Genomic DNA, 12,500 nt, shown 5'->3' with positions numbered 1-12,500 from the left:
CACACACACACACACACGCACACACATACACGCATGCACACACACACACACACACACACACACACACACACACACACACACACATACACACACAGACCTAATGCCTGCTTTGAATAAGTGTAGGGATTAGATTAGACTATCAACATCTAGCAGGGATCAGTTTGCTTGATCACATTTACATGATTCTGATTGGCCTCTGGCTGTCATTCATCACTCATCGTGTCAGCATCTCAGAGTCACTCTCTTCTGTCATTGGTCACTCACTGTCTCAGAGTCACTCTCTCTTCTGTCATTGGTCACTCGCTGTCTCAGAGTCACTCTCCTCTGTCATTGGTCACTCGCTGTCTTAGAGTCACTCTCCTCTGTCATTGGTCACTCGCTGTCTCAGAGTCACTCTCCTCTGTCATTGGTCACTCGCTGTCTCAGAGTCACTCTCTTCTGTCATTGGTCACTCACTGTCTCAGAGTCACTCTCTTCTGTCATTGGTGAAACAGGTTGTTCGGTTCACTGTGAGCAACAGGACACCACAGGATTCATATTCAAGATAAATGAAACCGCATGCCATATCAAAACTAATTAAGTGGAGAAATAAAGCTCTTTCATGGCTGCAAAACCAGCTTTTCTTTAGCTGCACTCTCCTATATCCGTTGCATGTGACCAAAAACTCAGTGTCCATGACAACAGATCAAGCTATTTATAGCATAGAGACAATCATAAGAATAGCAGGTATTTTCATATTTGGTGTTATATTTGCTTATATTCTGTTTCATATTTATTTAAGTTCTCATCAATTTAAAGCAGTAGCTCTCCAACCTTGACACCACATAACTTGTAGCTTGCACCTATCGTTGGCGGCGTGGCAGTCAGGGGTGGTATTCTGTACCTCTGTTCCGCTGTGGTGTGTGTGTGTGTTAGGCCTTGACGCGCCCTCAGGGGTGTTACGTGCAGGCCTCACACTCACCGACCAGGGCCAGAGGGGGCAGCTTGCCAGCATTCTTGCCCTTGTCCAGGACTCTCTCCCACTTGTAGTTGATGGGCTCCGAGCCGTCGGCCGATTTGCAGCTCAGGCGAACGTCACTACCCTCCAGGAGACGGCCCTCCATCCAACAGCGAGGCTTGGATGGTTTTACTGCGTGGAGGAGAGAGAGTGCGAGGTGCAGAGGGAGAGAGTGGGAGGGGCATGGGGAGAGTGGGAGTTGCATGGGAGAGTGAGCGAGTGGGAGGGGCATTGGGGAGAGAGTGGGAGGGGCATGGGGAGAGAGTGGGTGGGGCAGAGGGAGAGAGTGGGAGGGGCAGAGAGAGAGAGTGGGTGGGGCAGAGGGAGAGTACCCCAGTACATGAAGTTAGAGGGGAAACATGATACATAAAACACATGTGGATGCGGCTGAAAGGTTTAAAACTTTATTTGCTAATGTTTGAGTGAAGAAACCAACTTGTTTCCAGAAATACATTGTAAAAACATTGTAAAAAGAATAGCATTTAACTGTGAGGTCAGTCATGTATAATTCTGGATATTCAATCCAGCTGTGATGGGCATTTTGGTATATTATTATTTATGGTATATCAGAGTTCTTCAGGTTTCATAACTATGACCACACAGAACTATGAGGCAAAAATGTCTTCACTCTCTGTATGGGTATGAATATTTAATTTTATAGGATAACTCAAATGTCAGCACACAAGCACACACACACACACACACACACACACACACACATTTGAAGTAAACAAAACATTGATGTGAATGTTTAAAAAACCTTAATTGTTTAGTTGAATATAATGTAATAATTGATCATTTTTGCAGGCCAGTATTTGTTTTGTGTGATCATGGGGCAGACATCAAAAGATAGAAAAGGAAAGTAACAGAGGCTGATGTGACACTCAAACTGGGGACCAGTAAAGTGGAACCCGTCAGCCACAGGTGAGAACCTACTGACTGGTCTGAACCTCCTCTTGACGTTACAGAGCAGATTCGTATAGAGATTCCTTTCACTACTGTATTTCTAGGAAATAGACTGTTTTAAAAAAGACTCTCAGTAGACCTCCCACTTCCCACTTCACTGCACCCAACTGACCTCAGTTCAGTAAAGTGCCCCCCCAAAAAATCCCTGATGTTCAATTAACTCTTTATAGTCAACATTTGGGTACAATTGGCTATAATGAAAAACAATAAGTGTTTTAGGTGATTTTACTGTGCGGGGGTGATTTGCGAACAGATGGAACTTGTGAGCAATTTAAGGCTCACTACATTCCTGTCTATTCTAGGAGGGACTGATGTCTGAATAGCTGCCTCCACACCCCCTGTTCACTGCAGCTGTGCACACTACTGATCTGAGTTCAGTCTGAGCAGGTGGAGTCGACTGCTTTGACGATCCAGACTGGAGACACAATGACAACTCAGACAGACAGCCTGTTAAATGCTGTAGTCCCTTTTAGACCTGTGTGCAACCTGTGTACATAAAGACACTGAATAGACACACACACACACACACACACACACACACACACACACACACACACACACACACACACACACACATACACAAAAACCTACTGCTGTGCCAAAAACAGTTATCTGCCTACCACAGGCTTCTACATGCATTGCGAAACACATGCATATGTATGCTCACACACACACACACACACACACACACACACACACACACACACACACACACAGGCACTACTAGACCATCATCTCTGCAACACAGAGGGGCTGTTCAAAATTGAGACTGTCAACATGAAGCTGAGGGCAATTTATAAAGACTTTAATACTAATCCACCAAATGTCTTTATAGAGAAATGGAGAGAGAGATAGAGAGACAGAAAGAGGGAGAAAGAGAGAGAGAGAGAGAGAGAGTCCTGCTCTGAAGTGTTCATAAACCAGCTAGATTCTAGTGTGGGTGCTACTCCAGCCCGTTTCTGCCACTGACGCGTGTTGGTGTACGGCCTCTCTGGGGCCTGCCTCACGAGCACACCACACTAAACTATTCATAACAGGATTTACAAAAACAAAATTAGAATTTTAAAAAATGCACCACCAAGAAGAGAAGAACATTGCACTTCAATGTTCTCAGCCTACACTCACCCAAAACAGCAGGACGTAGACAGTGAAGGATAAGCACAAAGGTCTGCAAGGGGCCGGGAGTCCACCCCTTCATACTGACCAGAGCGGGAGCTCCGGGGGAATAAATATGCCATTTATTAATGGAAACCAGACCTGCTGAAATATTAAATCATGAGGCAGTTGCCTGGCTCTCATTTGGGGACTGACAGTCTCGCAGAGACAGAAAAGTCACATGGGCTCCTCTTTCCGTCCCTGCTGATCTGGAGCGTCGGGCGCTCTCCCGTCGCCAGTTTGGGTTAACGTCCTGACCCGTCAAAGCACGAGGTGACCTTAATGTCACGAGGCAGCCTGCAAGTTTGTTTGTCCCAGAACGGGGCCAAAAACAAAACCATAACGGCAAAAAGAACACTGGAATGACACAGGCTAAGATCTAGCGACATGGAGAGGAGAAATCAAATCAGTGGAGGGGGAATCGAATTGGAGAATTATTAGGTGGTCTGGCTGTAAGGAAATTAAGGCAGAGGGGGATGCTTCCAGGAAGATGGGCCTGGTGCGCGCGCGCGCGTGTGCGTGCGATGGCTTTACCCAGGACGACGAGGTTGACTTGGCTCCAGAGGTACTTGCCCCCCGTCTTCACCTTGCAGTGGTACTCAGATGAATCGCTAAGCTGCAGGTCGGTGATGAGCAGCGAGGCGTCGCCGTTCAGGTAGTCGCCGGAGAAGGAAAGGCGTCCGGCCGGATCGTCGTTGGTGTAGACCTCATTATTGAAGAATGTGATGATCTGGGGGACAGAAAGAGAGGGGGAGGAAGAAAGAAGGTATTTGTGTGCGAGCAGAAAATGCTAGATGCCAGAATCCCATTATATATCTGCCTGTGGGGCACTATAATAGCAGTAAACACTAATGCCACACACATGTGCGTACCGCTGCACACAAGCACACGCAAACAGACACACACACAAGCACACGCAAACAGACACACACACAAACACACACACAAGCACACGTAAACAGACACACACATATACAAGCGCATGCAGAAGCAGACAGACACACACACACACACACAAGCACACGCAGAAGCAGACACACACACATATACACACACACACAAGCACATGCAGAAGCAGACACAAAGGGTTATTCTGAATGCCTGCAGAAAGAGGTCCTGAGTGGTAATGTGACAATCATAAATACCCTCTCTCACTCACACACACACACACACACACACACACACACACACACACACACACACACACACACACACACACAAACACAAAAATAACTGTGACTGTCTGGACTGCCTGCAGCAAGGGAGCCCTAAATGGTAGTGCCAGCGCTCTAACAATTGGGTCCACCTGCGTGCACACACACACACACAGCACTACAGGCAGGATGTAATACTTCTCTGCAGTGCGTGCGTGTGTATCTGTGTGTGTGCGTGTTTTCTCCACTGTGTTTCATTAATGTAGACATATGAAGCTCTTTGTTTAAGAGTGTCACATCACATCCTGATTTTCCAGCCCCTGGGATATACAGTCCATTCCCCTCACTGCAGCAGGCCCATTTCTGCTAAGTGCTCATTTTTCTCAAAGCACACTGACAAAATGCCCCTGTTCCACTCATCTGTAGATATTGCTAAGCAATAAGGCTCCAGGAACTAGAATTGGCTCTGGGCTCCCATGATGCTTTGCACATGCCTCTGCGGTTTCCGCATGGCTACACTGACGAGTCTCATTACATCTGCGGCACTTTCTGACAGAATGGACACAGCCCCCTGCTCTCCGGTCACAACCAGATATGATGGTTGTGACCGTGCACGGTCTTGCACGGCGCTGCGCACAAGGGCCGGTCTTTAACGACAGGACACTCCGCTCCTGTGAACCTCGTTAAAGTGAGTAAGAACAGAAGTGTGTAGTTACAGCGTAATAACAGACATTCAATTATTCTTTCCTTCATTCCATTTTCAAGACAGGATTATACCATTGACAAAAAATATGTTTCAAGATGTCATGTCAGTTTCTTTGTGGCGCAAACAGCGTGTATGCCATGTGTGTGAACACACTGCAGAGACTGTAAACATATACATATGGATGTACAGCGAGCAGTGGTGACAGTAGTGAGTTTGCGTTTATGTCACTGGTGAACTAACCCCAACCCGCACGGGCAGGTCAGTGCTGCTGTTTAAGACACCTGAGCAAGAGTTTCCATAGACACCTGCAGTTGAAAATTTCTAGAGAAGGGGACAGGTCACGCTTTCCTTCACCTGATGAGTTTTCAGGAAGTGGGACTTCAGAAATGTGTGTGTGTGTGTGTGTGTGTGTGTATGTGTGTGTGTTTGTGTGTATGTGTGTGTGAGTGCTTCCAGGGCTGTATGATCCTGCTGCAGGCTATGAGTGGTCCTCTGTATTAGCCACTCTCTACAGGGGGCACTATTGGCCGGCAGCTGCCTGACCCCTGCCAGCCCTTCAGCACTCCTGCCCCTGGTGACCTCCAGTGTGTCTTCTACATGTGTTCTCCAGTGTGTCCTCCACACATGTGCTCCACACGTGTCCCCCAGCATGTCCTCCATGCGTGCCCTCCAGCGTGTCCTCCACACATGTCCCCCAGGATGGCTTCCACACGTGTCCTCCAGCATGTCTTCCACACGTGTCCTCCAGCATGTTCTCCACGTGTTCCCCAGCGTGTACTCCACACGTGTCCTGCAGCATGTCCTCTACACGTGTAGTGTGAAGAGACTGCCAGGCATACAGGCCACACCAGCTAAGGCTCCTCCTTCCGGCACAGAAAGGATGATTCATTCACTGAGAGCCTGTGTGCAGCTCGTTGCCAAGCACACGTTCAAACATTCAGCTTTAATTAAGGGGAGATTTTGTGTTATCTCCCTGTTAAATATTGAATGTGATCCGCTAGCTGCCCCAGAAGGACCGAACGCCAGCAGCTCACTGCCTTCTTAGAGAATGAAATCCCAGCAGGCGGCAGACGTGTACTGAAATAGATGATCTTCCCAAACGCACACGCACACACACACACACTCACACGCACACACACACACACACATACACACACACAGCTTTCTTGTTTCGCACTAGCAGTTTGGGGAATGGTGTGTCTTATCTGATATTACATTTCATTTGAAAGTATAATTCTCTGAGAGACACACATAAGCTCATTGGAAAGCATTACAGGGTGCTGCTCAGGCGCTGATACCAAAACATGATTTAACAGTTTCTGGATTCAGATAAGGGGATATTGAATTAGTCTCTCTTAAATTCATTATTTCGGCCAAATTAAAACGTTTCTACAGATAGATTGAAAGTGTAGTCAGTCTCTGGGGGATGTGAGAAGTTCCGATTTGACAGAGAGAGAGAGAGAGACAGAGAGAGAGAGAGAGAGAGAGAGAGCTTGTACACAGGGATGTGAAGATTTATTTGAAAGTGACAGTGCTCCAGGTGAATGTCTCTTCAAGGTTACACAGCTTCCTTCATCCTATGATAGAGACTTTGAAAGAGAGACAGAGAAGGAGGGAGAGGGGGGGTGTGAAAGAAAGAGAGAGGGAGAGTGGGAGAAAGAGAAGGAGAGAGGGAAAGAGAGAGAGAGGGGGAGAGAAGGAACGACAGGGAAAGAGAAGGAGAGATAGGGAGTGAGAGAGGGAGAAAAATGGAAGGTAGAAAGGGAGAGAGGTGGAGGGAGGGAGTGAATTTGGGCCTGTGATTGGATTGCAGATGGAACCGCACACACATCAATAGTACGCCAATGACATGGATGAGGTTCACTCAGAGGTTCACACCCTGGGGCTAAGAGACAGACAGGGTGGGGTAGAGGGTGAGACAGGGTGGGGGCAGGGTGAGACAGGGTGGGGGCAGGGTGAGACAGACAGGGTGGGGGAGAGGGTGAGACGTTGGGGGAGAGGGTGAGACAGACAGGGTGGGGGCGAGGGTGAGACGTTGGGGGAGAGGGTGAGACAGACAGGGTGGGGGAGAGGGTGAGACGTTGGGGGAGAGGGTGAGACAGACAGGGTGGGGGAGAGGGTGAGACAGACAGGGTGGGGGCAGGGTGAGACAGACAGGGTGGGGGAGAGGGTGAGACAGGGTGGGGTAGAGGGTGAGACAGGGTGGGGGCAGGGTGAGACAGACAGGGTGGGGGAGAGGGTGAGACAGGGTGGGGTAGAGGGTGAGACAGGGTGGGGGCAGGGTGAGACAGACAGGGTGGGGGAGAGGGTGAGACAGGGTGGGGTAGAGGGTGAGACAGGGTGGGGGCAGGGTGAGACAGACAGGGTGGGGGAGAGGGTGAGACAGGGTGGGGGAGAGGGTGAGACAGGGTGGGGGCAGGGTGAGACAGACAGGGTGGGGGCAGGGTGAGACAGACAGGGTGGGGGAGAGGGTGAGACGTTGGGGGAGAGGGTGAGACAGACAGGGTGGGGTAGAGGGTGAGACAGGGTGGGGGCAGGGTGAGACAGGGTGGGGGCGAGCGCTGTGGGGGAGTGAGTGAGAAGAAAAAAGGGAAGAAAAAAGAAAAGGATGGAGCAAGAAATGTAAATGTTAAAGGGGCGTCGGCAACGAAGGAGAGAGAAAACCAGAGCAGAGGATGAGCCAAAGAGAGAGAGGAAGACAAAGAGGGAGCGGAAGAGAGAGAGAGGAAGTGAGAGAGAGAGAGAGAGGAAGAGAGAGAGCTGTGGACTATTACCACGCGCTGCTTGAAGTTGGGTTTCTGCAGGATCCACTCGATGTCCAGCGTCTGCCCTGTCTGCGGGCGGAACTGGTAATGACAGGGCAGCGTAGCGTTCTCCCCCACCACCTTCTTCATCTCCGTCTGAGCGCGGGTGGAGATCGCGCCTAGCAGCACTGCAGAACACACACACACACAGAGGAACTGAGAATGGCTGAAAAGAGAGCCACAATCCTTTGACCCGCAAAGACAAAACAAATCCTTTTTGCCTATTTTTGGAATGTTGCAGTGGAGCATCTGTAGAAAGCCTCTAGAAACCCTTCTTGTCATCCAGCTTGAGTGTTCACGTGCAGGGCCACATCTGACAGACGACACCGCCACACACAACCACATTCCACAAGGAAACTCATTCATTACTGGCCGCCCAGTTCCGAAATAAACAACTCACGACAGGCAAAGTCCAGGGGGTCCACCTCAGACCTGGGAACCTGCATAGCTTACTGTAAGCACATTCTGACCTATGGGAACCAGTCCGGCAGTCCAACTTAAGGAAAACCCAAACATCTAGTCCATTTTAATTTAATTTAGCCCTTTGTTTCTATTCTCTTTGTAGTGGATGGAGGAAAATTTAATTTTCATTCACATCCAGATGTAACTCGTGCTTGTAATCATGTTTAAGTCACGGTGGTGTGATCAGGGCTGCTGCTCGGAGCTTTTCCTGTTAGCTCCGCCCCACTACTGGAGGTGGAGGGCATTCCAGACGATTCCCGTCTAGAGGATCTGGATGGGTAGTGGGAGGTGGGTGGGGGGGGGGGGGGGGGCTGGGATATCCGATCCCCACCTGATGGAGAGAGAAAGAGAGATGGAGAGAGAGAGAAAGAAAAGCACGAAAGACACACCAATGCTCTGAGCTCCAGAGGGCTTGCGCATGAATGTAGGATATTTCTGGCATTCCGGTATTATCCAAACAGCGCTTGATCTGCACCAGCACCCAGTCAGTCCGGACGGCTGAAATAGATCTGGAGAGACTGGTTCTGCTTGCGCCGATATTATGATATTCCCACTTCCTGGATTCCACAGCGTGACTGGCGACGAGGCCGCACAGACAGACATGGCTGTCGAGGGAGACTGTATGTGTGTGTGTGTGTGTGTGCACGCTATTACTGTGTTTGTTAGCGGCTCATTATGAGGCTGTGTGTGTAAGCTCTCGTCACACGCATGTGGACATGCCCTGTCTACCATCTAGTGCAGAGGGTGGTAGCGAGAACTACAACTGCACTAACCCCTTCACATGAGACGCTTGTCCTCAGCCAATGGGGCGGACTAATCCAATCCCAGTGCATGGTGGGAAATGACTCTAATTGCCTAAGGTTTATACATTTAAAAAGCATGACATCAAAGCGCCATTGAAGACATCACAGAGTGGGACCTGCCAGAGTCATTTTAACATCCGTGGTACCTGTTTAGGCATCCTGCCAATCATGACCCACTCCTCTTAATCAACACACACACTCACTCACTCACACACACACACTCACTCACTCACACACACACACACACACACACACACACACACACACACACACACTCACTCACACACGCACACACACACACACACACACAGCCCTGACTTCCATCTCATACTGAACATTCTATTTCTGTAATGAAATCAGGCCCCAGTAAAGACCCAATGCTGTTACAATACTCAACAAAATTGGAACAATTACCCTGAGTCCTCATTATAAGTACCTCATTTTCTGTGGAAAAGGCGCTTTGGCATTCTAACGCACCAATGACAGTTATCTCACCACACAACTTCACGCAGCAGTCTATACTCAATACAGGATCTGTAACACATATATGTACAGCCATCATACATACATCTAACTGGTGACCCTGACTATTGGGGCGTCAGCCTAGCCTCACTGATGCTAACTAAGGCTAGTTCTGAACCTCAGTCAGCGTTTCAGCAGAGAGCCCTCATTAGCACTGGAGTGTAGCCCACGGCTCGGCTATATCTGTGTGCGGACAGCTGAATTGCCATTATTGCTTGTCACATTAAGGAGGTATTTGTAAGGTTTATGTGTGTGGCTCCTGCCTTTAAGAAATATGAATTAACTTCTCTGTTACTTTCTTTCTCTCTCTCTCTCTCTCTCTCTCTCTCTCTCTCTCTCTCTCTCTCTCTCTCTCTCTCTCTCTGCTGCCTGCCCATTGATGTGATAGCATGACTCAGCAGAATCCTGCAGCCCGTTACATCCTGCATGCCAAAACTGGACTCCGTTAGCTGTGACTGTACACAGGAGTTCACACTGCTCTGAATGCGAATGTTGAACCTGCGTTTACACTGCACCATTCCGCTGTGCGTTTGTCCGATACGGGGTTCTGCGTGTCACCCCGTACGAGAGGTTGCTGCTGAGATCGTGATTGAATTCCATGACGGATTGAACGATCTCACGTGTGCTGAAGGCTTTTCAGGAAATTACGCTATTCTGTTTTTGCTCTCCATAAGCTAGATATTTTGCCAAAAGGAGACATCACTGTCATTCTCTCTGCTCCCCCTGTTCCATGTTCTTCTTTGGAGTCACGTTGCCATATTGCCATCGATTCGAAGTTGGCGATAGGTCGTGCGCAATCCCAGGCTGCTCCCTATTGGTTGTTTTTTAGAAGCGTGTCATAGCAAAGGTCAGACTATTATGAGATTTCGGAGCAAATCTTCAGACACTGCCAGAATATAATCACGGGCCGCCTTTGGTCAGAGGCCCCGAAAAGGCCGCAGCGGAACATGACACATGACACGCTCAAAGAGCAAAGACACAGCCCCACTGAAATCCCTCACGACCTGTGATTGTTGTGTGTGACTGCATAATAGTCTTGATAATTGCACAGAGTGCAAGAGAAAGAGAAGGAGAAAGAGAGAGAGAGAGAGAGAGAGAAAGTGTGTGTGTGAAAGTAGGTGTGCATGTGTTTATGAGGCTCAAGGTAACCTCTATGCAGAGTCCTGATTAGCTGATTACAGCTGGCGGATTGTGCGGAGTGGTTTTAGGTTAGAAGGGCACTTGGAGCAGGAAGGTCTGTAGGAGCTAACACACACACACATGCCAAGAACCCTCGAGTGAGAGACAGAGAGAGAGAGAGAGAACATCAGACTGGTTTGCATGCCTGAGTGTGTGTGTGTGTGTGTGTGTGTGTGTAAGTGAGTGTGTGCGTGTGTGTGTGTGCTTGTGTGTGTGTGTTCTGTAGTCAGGGTCTGGTGTCATCAGTTTCAGGTCTTAGGTTGTCTCACCTGTAGCGCCAACTATGACAGCATATTACAAAAACGTGCTGAGAGTTCCCAGCTCAGACCATCTGGGGTGGGTGGGTGGGTGGGGTGCCCTTTTATCATCCAGGGAGAAGTGCACCACCCATTGGGACACCCTAGGGAGCCAAGAGGGAAACCTAAGCTTGACCCCAACTATCTGCAGCCTGGAGAACTGGAGACAGGGGGCATCACAATCCGAACACATCGTCCAGGCCACAGAGGAGCAAGGCAGAGGTGTGTGGAAGGAGAGCTAATGCCTCACGTGTGGGCGGCCGAGCTCCAGGGGCTGGCGTGAGACGTGGGACGTGGGACACGGGACACAGGGCGTTGGGCCGGACGCAGGAGGTCTGGCTCAGTCCCGTGTGCAGCGCCTGGACAGAAACGTGAACCCATGGTGGCTTTGAGGAAACAAAGACGATTCTGCACGTTTGTGGCTTATTTTAACCTTCAGGCAGCTGTGGGGGCAAACAGTCCTGTGGGAGCATAACCATCTGGAACAACCCATTCATCTCTCCTCTCCCCTCCTCTCCTCCTCCCCTCCCCTCCTCTCCTCTCGTCTCCTCTCCTAGATCTGGATGCGAGAATCAGAGAATGACACAAAGCCAAGCAGAGGATAATAGGAAAGCCTATGAGAAAGAGACAGGGGTGGAGACTGGTTTCTGTGGAAAGGCTGGAGCGCCAGTAAACACCTCCCCTCTGAGTCCTGTAATCTTATTACAGAGCATCTCACCACCACACCACCCACACCACCAACACCACCACAGCACCACCAACACCACCGGCACCACCAACACCACAGCACCACCAACACCACAGCATCACCAACACCACCGGCACCACCACAGCACCACCAACACCACCACAGCACAGCACCACCAAGACCACAGCATCACCAACACCACCGGCACCACCACAGCACCACCAACACCACCACAGCACCACCAAGACCACCGGCACCACCACAGCACAGCACCACCAACACCACAGCATCACAGCACCACCAACACCACAGCATCACCAACACTATAGCACCACCACATCAAAGCACCACCAACACCACCACACCACAGCACCACCAAGACCACAGCATCACCAACACCACTGGCACCACCACAGCACCACCAACACCACCACAGCACCACCAAGACCACAGCACCACCAACACCACCGGCACCACCACAGCACAGCACCACCAACACCACAGCATCACAGCACCACCAACACCACAGCACCACCAACACCACCAGCACCACCAACACCACAGCATCACAGCACCACCAACACCACAGCATCACCAACACTATAGCACCACCACATCAAAGCACCACCAACACCACCAGCACCACGGAGAGCAGCAGCCACTCTGCCCATTCTCCATTCTCCCCCACCCTCAGCACGCAGTACCTGCTGTCGTGACACACCAGGGCGGGGCATTTCCACTCCACGCTCATGCCGCAAACCTCCCAGT

General features: G+C 50.0%; 1 protein-coding gene across 1 annotated transcript in view; it reads right to left on the bottom strand.

The window, feature by feature from the left end:
* Nucleotides 1–12,500, bottom strand: part of clmpb (CXADR like membrane protein b) — a 65,920-nt gene that overhangs the window by 9,536 nt on the left and 43,884 nt on the right. The window contains exons 2-4 of the mRNA XM_027031386.3: nt 7,753–7,910; nt 3,653–3,848; nt 962–1,129 (exon numbers count right to left, since the gene is read on the bottom strand). Coding sequence (XP_026887187.2) covers nt 962–1,129; nt 3,653–3,848; nt 7,753–7,910 — 522 coding nt within the window. The remainder of the gene's footprint in view (nt 1–961; nt 1,130–3,652; nt 3,849–7,752; nt 7,911–12,500) is intronic.

Source organism: Electrophorus electricus, chromosome 6 (assembly GCF_041902795.1).
Source record: "Electrophorus electricus isolate QZ-2024a chromosome 6, ASM4190279v1, whole genome shotgun sequence".
In the NCBI taxonomy this organism is placed as follows: domain Eukaryota; kingdom Metazoa; phylum Chordata; class Actinopteri; order Gymnotiformes; family Gymnotidae; genus Electrophorus; species Electrophorus electricus.
The sequence above is the reverse complement of the archived record's forward strand: the minus strand, read 5'-3'. Positions and strand labels throughout refer to the sequence as shown.